This window comes from Strigops habroptila, chromosome Z (assembly GCF_004027225.2).
Source record: "Strigops habroptila isolate Jane chromosome Z, bStrHab1.2.pri, whole genome shotgun sequence".
In the NCBI taxonomy this organism is placed as follows: Eukaryota; Metazoa; Chordata; class Aves; order Psittaciformes; family Psittacidae; genus Strigops; species Strigops habroptila.
The window spans coordinates 66,946,728-66,960,716 of record NC_044302.2 but is presented as its reverse complement, the minus strand read 5'-3'; the positions used below and the strand labels follow the sequence as shown (position 1 = coordinate 66,960,716).

Below are 13,989 nucleotides of genomic sequence, written 5' to 3'. Positions count from 1 at the left end.
TTACAGCAACAAAAAACTGATTCAATTACCCATCTAAACTATTTTCCAAAAGCTGTTCTGCAGAATGAAGTACTACATGTGTTTAAAATGCTACTGCAAACTATGTACCATGAAGCAAAATGAAAATGGAGGTTAGCCACACCATAGAATAATCATTTTATGTAGCATATCTGGCAACCTCCACTTGGCAAAAGTGCTAAGATAGGGCAGCACAATCAGCATGAAGTGCTTCAGGAGAGCTGTTTGAAGAAAGCTTGCCTTCTGCATGCTTCATTTAGTTTCCTTCTCATTCACAGGATTTATTTGATTAATTAAAAAACAAAACAAAACAAAACAAAACTTTACAAATTGTGTTGTGTGCTCTTTTAATGTTCTGCTCCTGAACCCCTTTAATTTGATGGAGTTCACATTTAACCTCAGCATGCTTTGGACCAGATCCTAAAGGTCGTTCAAACTAGTTGACCTTCTTTGTGTCAGAAGGCCAAACTGACTCAACTCTAATTGAGTGGCGTTTGTGTATTTGCCTTTTAAAATACTCTGGTTTAAAAAAAGGAGCCTTGTGCCACTGAAGGGTCCATGAGCAGCAGCATGAGGAATGCAGCAGGGGACCATTGTGCAATGCTGGGGAGATGTGGCTGGGTGGCCAGTCTGGCATGTTGCTGGTCCCGCACTCGACCCTTGTCACTCACTGAGCATTTCTTTTCAAAAGAAATAACCATATTTGATGTGTTTGCCATGCGGAAAATCCTTTCTTTTTTAACCTATTCTGCCAAAGAGACTGACTTATTTTTCAAGATCAGTTTTGTACTGTACCTTGGTAAAAGCAATCATAGGAAGAGAGGCAAAGAAGACAAAATGGCTAGACAGGTGTCCTGCAAATCTTAATTACTTTTTTCCTTTAAACGGTATCTCCATAGAAATTTGCCAATTTAGCACACAGTCTGAGCTGACTTAAGCAGGTTTAACGCGATCAACTTTCATTTAGTTACCACTATTTCTTGTACCAGTGTTATCTTAGAGTAGCATCAGACTTTTGGAAGGACTATAACGATACAATTACCCTGTCAACTTAAGTAAGCTAAGTACTGATCCATGAGCTAATGACTTACTTCAGGGCAGGAAGACTCCCATGTGACCTAGGGAACAGCACTGGCAATGTTTTAATCCTTCAGATACATGAAGCTAGGGACAGAGGGTACAAATGTATATAACACTGAGATTACAGGCTTTCTGTTTTCAAGAGGGTGGAGTTCAGTGCAAGACTTTGGACTTCTAACTGAGCTGACTAGAGAGACAGCTAGTAAAAGACAGGGGCTTTCGCTTCAGCTAATCTTATGCCTGACTGTTTATTCAGTATCGTCAATGACACTAGTAGGTGAACTGCAATCCCCTTGCAGAATTTTATATGAATAAATGGTTTCCATATTCTCATTATTAATGATTATCATATATAATGTATCCTGGTTTCTTAAAGTATGCTGAATAGTTAACCTTTTACCTTGATAAATCCCAATTAATACACATTTCTTATCCTAATGTAGCAGACTTAGTCCTTTGCTCTACAGACACAGGCTGTTCAGGATCTTGTGTGACAAATTCAGTATCTCTCTTAAACAGATAAATATTGAAACTCTTCACAGCCTTAAACCATTGCTAACATTTTCTGGTTTTGCCTGTGAATAACAGTATTCAAGGCTGGCATATTTCACCAGGTTTCAGATTTAATGACAAAACTTTTAGAGAGCTTCACTGAAGAGAAAATTATTTCAGTTGAGCTGTATCTGTGTCTCAAATAGTATTGAAAGCTAAAGTTGATTCCTTTAACATGGGCTAGCAATAATGCCTGCTGATGTTTCTCTGTTGAAGGTGTACCGTGAAAGTCTCCCTCACATAGTTGTCTTGTCTTCTCATTTATTCCAAATACAGTTAGAAATGCTATTTACCAAGTGCTGGCCCACAGCACAAGCCGAGTGTGAAGGAGAACACTGCCTCACCTCCATCAGACACAGGCATTTTCCATGCACATTTTTATGCTTCTGTATGTTTTTCAGTTTCTTCCAGCAAAACCATATTGTCTTCAAGAGACAATATCTATCTAAATGGTTAAATAATTTGCGTCCCTATAGATCTGTGTTTCTGATGTGCATTTGCATGCATGAAAATGAAATGCTGGATACATGCATGACTGCATTATTTGAGGCAGGTACCGCTGTACATTTATGAGCTAATCCTAAAAGAGCTGAGCATTTCCAAGTACATCAGTGCTGCTGCTTTATAAAGTTCTGTGCACCCAACCACTGGCATTAAGAATAGCACTGCCTGGGTCTGTGCCTCGCATTGGAGAACTCCAGCTCTTCAGGTAACTTCAGTACTTTTTTTTAGGAAGATACACTGGTTTATCCCTAGAAAATAGTAGTGATAAAACAATTAGGAAATCTTTGTCCAGAAAATTTTATAGCAGATCTTCGGACAGAGAATAAATAACGATAATTTCAGTTCCTTATGGTGAGTGCATGAAAGTCACTATATTGAATGCCTTTGTATCATGTTGATTCACCATGTTGTGATTCTGGTTTTCCTCAAGAGCATCTTGGAAGGCCCTTTCACAGTTCCTAACACAGCAACAAAAATTCAAAGCACAATTTCTAATGTTTACAATATGCCACCTCTTCCTTTTAATCAGGAAAAATCCCATGCCTCACTACTGTCCGAAGTGCTCTCTTGTAATAGTCATCACCAGTCTCAAACTGAGCCAGAGTTCTCAAATGATGAAAGCAAATGATTTCATGATTCTCAAAGGATGAAAGCAAATTCATACAAGAACTGGCTGCCAATCAGTAGGAATGTCAGAGAATAACAGATTTATTCAGTGCTTACCATGACCAAGATGATATCCGATAAAAAGAAAGGTTAAAATAACAACAATATTTTTTTGTCCTTTAAGTGAATTTTCCTGATTTTTTAACTTCTTCTTCTCCTCAGAGCTCCAGAACAGCTCGCTCGGAGGAAGACCGAGACTCACTGTGGGATGCCTGGGGCTCGTGGAGCGAATGTTCACGCACTTGTGGAGGAGGGGCTTCATATTCACTGAGACGCTGCCTGAGCAGCAAGTAAGTGGGTGAATGCTTTTTACATTACTGATGGGAGAATTCAACTTACTCATATGTGTCAGCCCATAAGAATTAATCAGTCGAGGTCTTGAACTACGTTGAAATTTCTAACTCAGTGTCAAAAAGTTATGGTGGCATGGTTCCTTATTTATTCAGGCAAGCAGCCAACATGTTTGATAAGGCAACACCCTTTTAAAATCTAGTGAGAACCTATGGAGATACAGAAGTTGCCTGGACAGCTTACAAGGCTGCCAGCTACTGAAAAGTGAGACTCCCTACACTTTCACTATTTGAGCAGTAAGACTTTTCATGCTTGTACCAGATTACAGCTAATTCACTTGGTTTAGTCCCCCACTAAAACTACACTGAAACTATAAAAGTATCGAACAGACCCAACATGGCATCCTGAGCTATATAAGAAAGAAGGATAATTCTGCTGAGGATATCCTATTAGTTAAATTTCAGGCAGGAGGTCTTCCATACCAGTAAATCCTCCCCAATAGGCAGAAGCAGAATGGCCCAATACAAAGGTGAATTCTGGGTACCCAGACAGCCATCTGAGATTTTATTTCTCCCCAGTTACTAGCTTGCAATAGAACATGAACAAGCCATTTGACATCATTTCCACTTTATAGTACATGTAAGTTTTGCCTGCAAAGTATTTCCAGCAAATATTATTTCTGTCTACCTGCAGTAAACATGGTATATGTGATGTTAACAGATTTCTGATAAAGAATAGGAAGGAAAAGTCCAGACCCAATCTCTGTGGCTTACTGCCATCTCTGATAATCTTATATATTACAGTGTAAAAACTGTAATGCAATTTTCCATCCTGCATGTTTCTTTTGTATTTTCTTTCATGTGCTTATAAAACTGTTGTTAATAAAACAATACACTCCAAGTTGTTTCCTATATCTGACATTTTAAAACATGGTGCTGTTTAGTGAGGACAATAAACAGCACAAGGCATTCAACCATAAGAACAGAATAGAATATTGTGTTCTTTAGCTTTATCTGCGGATAGTTTGGAGTCCTAGGTTCAGCAGTTATTGAGTTGATAGTGTGCAGAGTCTGCTGGAAGGAGAAAAGATAGGCAAAGACATCTACTGAAACCAGTGGAAAAAAGGTATTTTTCTATTCCATTCCATGGAAGAAAAAATACAATAATTGGGGTTTTAAATGTGGGGACAAATTCTCATCTCTTGTTAGTTCCGTTGCAAATAGTGGTTCTGCAAACACTTTGAAATCAGGAATTTCATTAATAGGAACTGCCAGTCCTTCTAAGAGTTGGGAAAATAAGTGACTTTCTGTATGTTCCTTTAATGTAAACTTGGATCCAGGCATATCAGGAGATCTGGGGAATCTGAATAATACAAGAGCTTCCTGACTACACCTCTGCTCCCTCACTGAGAGTTGTTTCTAGAGGGGAAAAATCTTGGAGCCCCACAACACTAGTAGTAGTAGTAGTCATAGTGCTCTGTAGTATGTGAGTATAAACTACTCTTTCTGGGCAGGGTCTACCCATCTGCTTCTTTTTGAATCTTCTTCTATTCAGGATGTCCCTGAATCTACCCTGTGAAACAGGGAATAAACTCATAAATCACACAGTACTCATTTTTCATACAATACCTTAATACTGTCCCATCAGTACATGAGCAACGCTTCCTGCCTTAAGAAACCAAATGCAAATTTTGACCCATTCAGACATGGAAGCCCCATGTCCAGGATAGGATGCAGGGGTTTTATTAGGTGCATAACTTCTGCTAGCTAGTAAATAATAAACAGCAAAATTTGCCCTGGAATCAGCAGAGTATCAAACGTGTGATAGTTTTTCCTTTTTCCTGGTCTGCATGCAGTTGCTAATTAAATAAAGGTTTTAAATGATTAATTTATGTACTAGGCAAACATTTTGAGTCACTAAGAAAAAGGCACAGATGGAGCAGGGAAAGAAATTCATCCAGACTTTGAAAGTTTGTAAATACACATGAGTATTTCAAACCTGGCAAGATTAGAACAAAATGTCCACCTCTCTGGGACAATTTCTTGATTGGTACAGTTTATCTCTTGTATTTGCTGTGTAAAATTTAATGTCAGCATGAAGGAAGATACTAGATGCTTCTGGCAAATGAAAACTGGCAACACATTTAGATGTTTTGGAACAAATTAATCCTAAACATTTCTCAACATGGGAAGAATGTTCATAATGTCTTACATCTTTTAGTTCTGTATGAGGTGACTTTCAGAACACTGCATGAAAAGAGAGACCCCAGTGCATCTGCTTTGAAGAAATGCAAACACTAATTGTCCATTCCTAAACACCATTAGTATATGCAGCGAATAAAGGAAACCAGTTTTCTTTCCAGCTTTTGTTGCCAAAGTTATGTTAGTGCTTGTGTTGTTTGTTTTGGGAACATGTTTTGTGTTAGGCCTGTGCAGCTGTGATGAAAGAATGGAAAGTGTTAGTGAGAAATTCTATTTTCTAGTATTTTAGATGGCAAACATGTAACGGTAGGGGCTGTTTAACAGTATGTTTCATTAGAACAACTCATCCTGATCATGCTAAGGACATTTAGCATGACAGTGATATATATAAATATAAATATTAAATATAAATAAATATGACAACAGAAGTTGTCAGCCCAAGTCAACCATGCATCCTGGTATCCTGTGCTGACAGCAAGAAGCACAGGGTCACTATGGTGGCAGAGTAAGCCCCAGGAAAATAAAATTTTGCTAATTAGTAGTTAAAGACAGGGCTAAATCTCAAAGCATGAGACTTTTCATGCTCTTTGTTGGCATTAGCTCTTTATAACTTCAGATATTCTTGTTATTTACTCAAAAAGACAGACCCTCTTTTGATGTTACAGTTGTTTGCCTCAACTCATTTGGCAATTAATCTCCAAAGCTAATCATATATCGCATGAAGAAGTATTTATTTCTATCATTCCAGAGTTTTGCCCTTCAGTTTCAGGGGTTTTTTTCTTTCCTTTTTTTTTTTTTTTTTTTGGGGTGGGGGTGGGGGGAGGGTTTGGTGTGTGTGCGGTTGTTCTTTCTTCTTTTTTGTTTTGTTTTGTTTTGTTTTTTTTTTGCAGTGGGAGGGAGAGGTTGAGGGTTTGGGGTTTTTTTTATACAAGGCTCAGGAAAGAGTAACTCCTCACCTGTCTCCTCTCCACCATGAACTGTCATGCAGCGCTGCTATTCTGCTGCTCAAAACCTGTAGAGAGGAGAACCGCAGACCACTCTTGTTTTTCTTGAGGGTCAAACTAGCAACTGTTGTGCTTCAAAAAAGAGCTGAGTTTTATTACCTATTGGATACTTTGGCTAGAGGGATGCTGGAAATACACAGAGCATGTGGAGAGACACTGCAGTATGGTTTTTGCCTTCTTCTTTGCAGTCTGGCTAGTATTTGTTGTAGTCTGTCTAATGCATAGTACAGCTGGAGTTTTATCATAGTGGATGTGATAGAGGATGTGATAGTACTCATATACCTTCAATCCAGGTATTAATAAATGTGTATGTTAGCTCAAGGAAACTCAGAGTAGTAAATAGCTGATTGTGAAATTCGTGTGCATTTATTTAATTTCCTTGTATCAGAATACATTTTCAAATCGTAAAAGAAATTATAAATTCTCTGATGCTCAGTTCACCCATCCTGGTCCTAAAAATATTCTGTGTGTGCTGGAATTGTGCTCTGCATGTTGACAAGTACTGCAGTAATATCGATGGTGTTTTACTGTTTCTAGGCTTTTAAGCAGGAAGATAATTGTGGGTTTTTTCCTATCTTCTTCCAAACTGTTCATCACTTTCTAGTAAAGTAAGGTTGTAGGTAGCAGAAGAGCAGGATATCCTAGAGTTTTGAAAATTATTTTAGCAGGTAACAGGTAAGTAGGCTTTATTTCAATCTGCTTAGAAACCCTACCTGTTGCTGGTCTTCCCAACTGAAACATGAATCAGGGAACAGTTTGTGTGAGTTTATAGAACAGTGCTAAGCTGGTTATGAAGTCTCGTGGATACTTAATCTGGGTAAAGGGGTAAACGTTTGAGATCATCACTCTTACCACTGGGAAACCATGTACGAACTGCTGAATAGAGTGGAGGTTTTCCACCATTAGATGAGGGATGTATGTTTAGTAGCAGAAGAAAGTCAACATTAATAAAAAACCCCCAACAATAACAACAACAACCAAAACCAAAACCACACACACAAAACCCCCAAAAAACAACAACAAACAACAACAACCCCCAACCCCCCCAAAAAAAAAGACACCACAACAACAACAATAGAAAAACACCAAGAAAGCGAAAAAGAGGGAACATGCGTGGGAGAGTCACAATGATACAATGCCAGATTTTTTTAGATGCTTGGTATTGGCTCTGTTACTTGCTGGAATATTTTTTTTTCCTCCACTGTTCAAATGCCTCCCTTCTTTCCTTCAGCTCATGGCTGCTTTTTGTTAATGCAAGCAAGTTAATGCACCAGTATGAAATATACTTTCTACCAGCTCTGCTTGCTAAATTAGCTGAAGTAAATGATTCACTACCTGGGTTTTTCACCCCGCTGTGATTACATTGTGCAGGATGAAAACAGTAGACCTGCATGAATGACTCTCAGTTTTATTGCAGTTTGACTTGGTCGATCAGTAAAATAGCCACCAAGACATACCCTTGGAGGTCAGGTTTAATAAACTAGCTAAATTAGCTTAATTTAGGTCAATTTTATGCTGTGGAAATTTCACACAGTCTAGACCAGTGCTGTGATCTGTAGAGTGATTGCTGGTGGTCTTTGGAGAAGCAGTTAGCCACGTTTTGCTGACCCTCCTAATTTCAGGCTTTTGTGCCTCAGTGAAGTAGCTAAAAATATATAAAATGCTTTTCTAGTATTGTTTTCCCATGTAATCCATTGCTAGAGTTGCCACAGGGATGTTTCACTCAAAACACTCTGTGTTAGAATGAATAGTAGTCAGCATTGTACCTACAGATGAGGTATGGATATGATCTCTATAGCTGTTGAGCTATGGAGATAATTCTATGAGCTATGGACATAATTCTTTCAGTAAATATGTTCTGGAAATTAAATGAAAAAGAATTAAATCAGCCAGGCCTTTGCATGATGTAGAGTTCTCGAAAGCCTTGCTACATGTAAGAAAGAAGATAAGATGTGATTCTCTAAAGCCCCAAGCAATAGATTCTACATAAGAAAGCATAGGCATTTCAGTAGAGCTGGGCTAACACATGTGATTCAGACCCGAGTTCAAACTTTCTCAAAACATGGGGAACTTGGGTTCCTCTTCAGTATGTTGTTTTGGTTTTTTTTTTAAGACCAGCTGCAAAACTTGGATCCAAATCTGAGCTCAGGCATGTTCAGATGTGGGGTGTCAGTACTTTTGGTCCTGCAATATGTTCTAGATGCTATCTTTCTGGTACAGCAGGACGGATGAGATTTAGTAGCGTATTTTCTTTCCACTTAGACCATAAAGAGACCTCTTGCCATTGTTTTCTGAAAGGCGCTTCTTTAATTCTTGCCTTTTTTCTGCCTTTCCTGGCTAGTGAGCAACTGAAAAACATTTGCAACTGTAGTTGCTTTCTGTATATCTGCAACATGTGTTAAATGTGCAAATCTAAATCTAAAACCACTTTTCAAAATATCTTAGGGAAACAAATACTGCAGTGACAAACTTGAGAGACTAAATGCATGAAACTAAACAGTAGTCTGAAAGCATTCTGACAAATTTTTCTCATTTGTTATTTTTCTCTAATTTAATTTTGTTATTTTCATTGGACTAGCCAGTCATGTTTTACTGAGAGTTTAGGGAGAGTCATTTAATGCCTAAGCTGTTTCTAAGCTGTTACTTAGAAAATAACATTCAGTGGCTCTGAGTAATGCAAAGAAGAATTTGAAAGCAAAAAATTATAATAAGCTCTATTCTGTTCAGCAATTTGTACAGCGAAAGTCCTATATCTGCCTTACTTTTGAATAAATATAATGCCAATCTTAAATTCCAAGGGTAGCACAAGCTACCAAGAGTAAGTGCTTTGTGAGTTGGAGCACTATTGGAGCTGCAGATAATTTTTTGCATAACGTTCCCAACGAAATTCTCAAATCTGAACTGTTCCCCTCATCAAGCTTTCAGAATTTAAAATGAAACTGTGACATGAGCCTAATCAGGCCTTTAGAAGGAAAGGCTTATCTCTGTGAGACCAATAGATATATTAGCTTTCCCTGGGCCCTCTCCTAGTTTGTCTCAACTGCTATAAATAGCCAACTTAGCATCTCAGTAGCTGGGTGAGCTACCTTTAGGTCGCTTTGGTTATTTCTTGTGGCATAGCCTACGGTATAAACAAAATCTTAGAAGAGATTCAACACAATTTCGACAATAATCAGGTAGCCATAAACAAGTAGCTGTACTGTAATTATATCGCCAAGAAAGGGAATTCATCTTTAAGAAACACTATTTATTTGTCCTTCAAATTCCTAAACAGTCACTCAGGTTTTGGTTCAGGCTACATACTAAACAAAGGCATTTTTTCCTTTTTTCTTTTTTCTAACACCATCTCTTTAATATAATGTATAGAATCATAGAATCATAGAATAGTTAGGGTTGGAAAGGACCTTAAGATCATCTAGTTCCAGCCCTCTTGCCATGAGCAGGGAAACCTTGCGCTAAACCATGTCACCCAAGATTCCATCCAACCTGGCCTTGAACACTGAAAGGGATGGAGCATTCGCAACTTCCTTGGGCAACCCATTCCTGCGCCTCACCACACTCACAGTAAAGAACTTCTTCCTTATATTTAACCTAAACTTCTCCTGTTCAAGTTTGAACCCATTACCCCTTGTCCTATCGCTACAGTCCCCAATGAAGAGTCCCTCACCAGCATTCAGTATAGTCATACTCCATATATCTATAACCATATTCCATTCTTTTGGTTCCAATGAATTTACTCTAGATACACAGCAGAGTTTCAAAGAGTAAAGTCCAGTATGACGGCTTTTTGTTAGCTTCATACTCATTCCCATAAATGATGCTCAATATTTATTTTATCATAGAATCATTGAACAGTTCGAGTTGGAAAGGACCTTTGAAAATCATCTAGTCCAACCTCCCCCTGCCATGGGCAGGGACATCTTTCACAAGATCAGGTTGCCCAAAGCCCCATCCAACCTGACCTCGAATACTGCCAGGGATGGAACATCCACAACTTCTCTGGGCAACTTGTTCCAGTGCCTCACCACCTGCATTGTAAAAAAATTCTTCCTTATGTCCTTATGTTGCTTATCCATCCTCTTTCCATTTAAAATCATTGCCTCTTCTCCTGTTAGTGCAGGCCTCGGTATAAAGTCTTTCTGCATCTTTCCTGTAAGCTCCCTTTATCTATCAAAAAGCTGCAGTAAGATCTCCATATGCCTTCTTTTTTCCCAGACCGTATCATAGAATTAGAATCACAGAATACCTCGAATTGGAAAGAACCCATAAGGATCATCAAGTCCAACTCTGTTAAAAGGAGGACTACTTAAAACTAAACCATATGACTAAGAATATTGTCCTTGAACTCTAACAGGCTTGGTGTCACAACCACTTCCCTGGGGAGCCTATTCCAGTGACCAACCACTCTCTCAGTGATGAACCCTTCCCTAATGTCCAATATGAACTTCCCCTGATGCAGCTTCATTCCATTTCCTCATGTCCTATTGCTGGTCACCAGAGAGAGATCAACACCTCACTCTCCACTGCACCCCTTGTGGCAGCTGTAGACTGCCATGAGGTGACCCCTCAGCCTTCTCCAAGCTGAACCTCAGCCACTCCTCATAAGTCTTGCACTTGAGACCTTTCACCATCTTGGTCAAACTCTGGACAGACTCTAACCGTTTGTTGTCCTTATACTGGGGCGCCCACAACCCAGTACTCAAGGTGGGGCTGCACCAGAGCAGCAGAGTGGAACGGTCACCTCCCTCGACCAGCTAGCAATGCTGTGCTGGATGCTCCCCAGGACACGGCTGGCCTTTTCAGCTGCCAGGGCATGCTGTTGACTCATATTCAACTTGCCTTCAACCCAAACCCCCAGATCTCTTTCCACAGGGCTCATCTCCAGCTTCTCATCCCCCAGTTTGTACATATAACCAGGATTACCCTATCCCAGGCAGAGAATCCAGCACTTGCTTTTGTTAAATTTCGTATGGTTGGTGATTGCCCACCTCTAGTCTGTCCAGATCTCTCTGTAAGGCCCCTCTACCCTCGAGGGAGTCCACAGCTCCTCCTAATTTAATATCATTGTCAAATTTACTCAATGTACAATTGATTCCTGCATCCAGAGGATTTATAAAAACATTAAAGAGCACTGACCATAAAATTGAGCCATGAGCAACCCCACTACTGATGCAACACCATTTTTATAAATCTTTTCAAATCATTGCCAATTGAATGATGTAGACATGAAGTTGGGCAGACCCAAACAGACAGTTTGAAAACCTAAACTCATAAAGTCAATGCAATCCTGATACGTCTTCCTTTTTCATAACAATCTGGTGTCCGTGGCCTTCCCTCACATTTGCATTATAGGAGGAAGGATGTACTGAAAGAATAAAAGACTTCTTTTTTTTTTTTTCCTCAGAGCAGTACTAAACCAGAAATTGTATTGAGACTAGAAGGGGATAGTAACACTGTGCAATATTTGGGAGAGAGGTTGAGGGAAGACAAATGCAAGATGGTGTTACTGTGTATGTAACACAGCCTCATGCCTGCTGGCACCCGGAAAGGGGAGGGCTGGCTCATCCTGCCTAATATCTCATGGGAGGAGAAAGACCCACAGCATACTTTTCTCACAGGTATAGTGCAGAAACCAGTATCTATCCCAGAAAACGGCTCTCGAGGGCTGTGAAAATAAAGGAGGTGAAGATTGTCCAACATTACATCAACTTTCAAGCCCCTGTAGTGAGCAGTTGCATCAAAATTCACATCCACAAAAATAACCCACCTCGCCCATAGGTGCTTGCTTATGTGGGGACTTATTTTTTAAGATAAGCATTTCAAACTTTGATGACTGCTTCGAGTGGCAGGAGCTGATGAGGTCCTCCTCTGCATATTCCTTTCATCGTCTTTGGTAATTACAGATAAAGGCAACTTTGGCATGGGGTTACTATTCTTTCTGACATGGATTATTGCAAGGCTTCTAACTCTAGCTGAGCACAAATACACATCTATTTTAGACCTTTGAGGGGGGAAACTTGAACTAAGTCCCTCTGCAAATCGGAGCCTGGAGAAATAAATACCAGGGGTTTGGGTTGTTTACATTAAAGAGAAGTGAATATTTTAATATATTAAAAGTTGTTAACCTCTTTAGGAACCTTTAGTGGGAAAAATGTGACTACATTTGAAGAATGAAACATTATTCCCAATAGCTTGCTTTTCTTTCATATTCACATGATAATAATTACTTGTCAAGCCAAAATTTCAGCTACTTTTTTCCTCTGCAAAATCCCCTGCAGTGTATAGATAACAGAGAAGACTAGAAGTACCTCTTACTGCTCCCACTCTTTGTGTGCTTTCCAAGATGAATTTGCCATTTTGTGTGACTTCTGACTTTTCTAACTGGCTGTGTTCTCTTTGTTGATACGAATTCTCATTTATACCCTGCAGAAGGGATGTGTAGTGACTGTATCTCATAACACAGTCTCACTAATCTGCTGTGGTGCTTCCTTGCCCATGAAATGCTCTGTGCTGTTGCATTCTGCAAAACATCCACTGAGATATGCGACTTGCCTTAGGAGAAAACCTAGCCTGGCATTGTGTCATGCAAGATGCTGTGTATTTTACTCGAGCAGGATTAAGTTCACTAGGTGGTTTCAGCTTACATATTTTAAGCACAGACAGGGTCAGAAACAGAATTTATTTTTAGAAATCAAAATACATGTCCTTGAAAAGAAGCTTCCCCCTCTCCCCCCCCCCCAATCCTATGATTTTGAATCCAAAATAAATACTTGAGCTGAAGAGAATCTGGCATACTGTCCTGAAGCAGCATAGTTCTGAAACACAAACACAAACACTACTCTGCAAATCTATTGCGAAAATATGTCAGTTCAGGCTGAAAGAAGTTTGCCTGCTTTTGGCTGATGGTTGATAACTGGGAAACTAATGATCTTAAACAACAAAACCCCAAAGTTTGGTCTTGGAGGGGGGACAAGTGGAGTTTTGTGAGAGTGGTTCCTAGTGTTCATGAGTCATCACAGCACTAGCTGCATCCAGAACTGCACATTTTTTTCTGAACAACCCTGGGTAATAGCTAAAGGAGGGAAATTGGAATTAAAGACTGGATAGTTCTGTGGCATTTTTCTAATTGAAGTACCTATTCTTTTCCCTAATGCAAAGAATAAGTGAAAAACAAGTGTTATTTTTCATTTCAAAACAGGCAGTATGAAGAAACTGAGAAAAGAAGAAAATGTGAGGCAGCTGATATAAAGGAAGTTTAAATTTCCCTGGCAGTTCAATGGTTCTGAGATTAATAAATTACAGTAATTGAAATTGTGGTAACAGCAGGTCTGTGTGAAGCAGAGACGTCTGATGGGTTGTATGGCGTCTGTGAGAGACAGATGGAGCATGTGTCAAGATTGCCCAATAAGTTGTTCAGTGTGGTGTACAAGGTCTGCACTAGGACTGCCTGAATGCTGCATAATATACTTTTTTTCTCTGCTACCTATCCGTGTAAATCAAAAGCAGCTCTATTGAATGTAATAGAGTGCAAACAGGTTTGGTCTGCACCACAGTATCTGTACCAGCTTGTCTATATTGCTTAGAAATGACTGGGATGGGGAGGAGGGGGGTGGTTCTTGGGGATTTTTTAGGGTTTTTTAACTTCAGAGCCTATTCTGAATATAATTATTATT

General features: G+C 39.4%; 1 protein-coding gene across 1 annotated transcript in view; it reads left to right on the top strand.

Moving 5' to 3' along the window:
• ADAMTSL1 (ADAMTS like 1) overlaps window positions 1–13,989 on the top strand; it is a 312,286-nt gene that overhangs the window by 145,221 nt on the left and 153,076 nt on the right. The window contains exon 3 of the mRNA XM_030470560.1: window positions 2,983–3,110. Within this exon, the coding sequence (XP_030326420.1) occupies window positions 2,983–3,110 (128 nt within the window). The remainder of the gene's footprint in view (window positions 1–2,982; window positions 3,111–13,989) is intronic.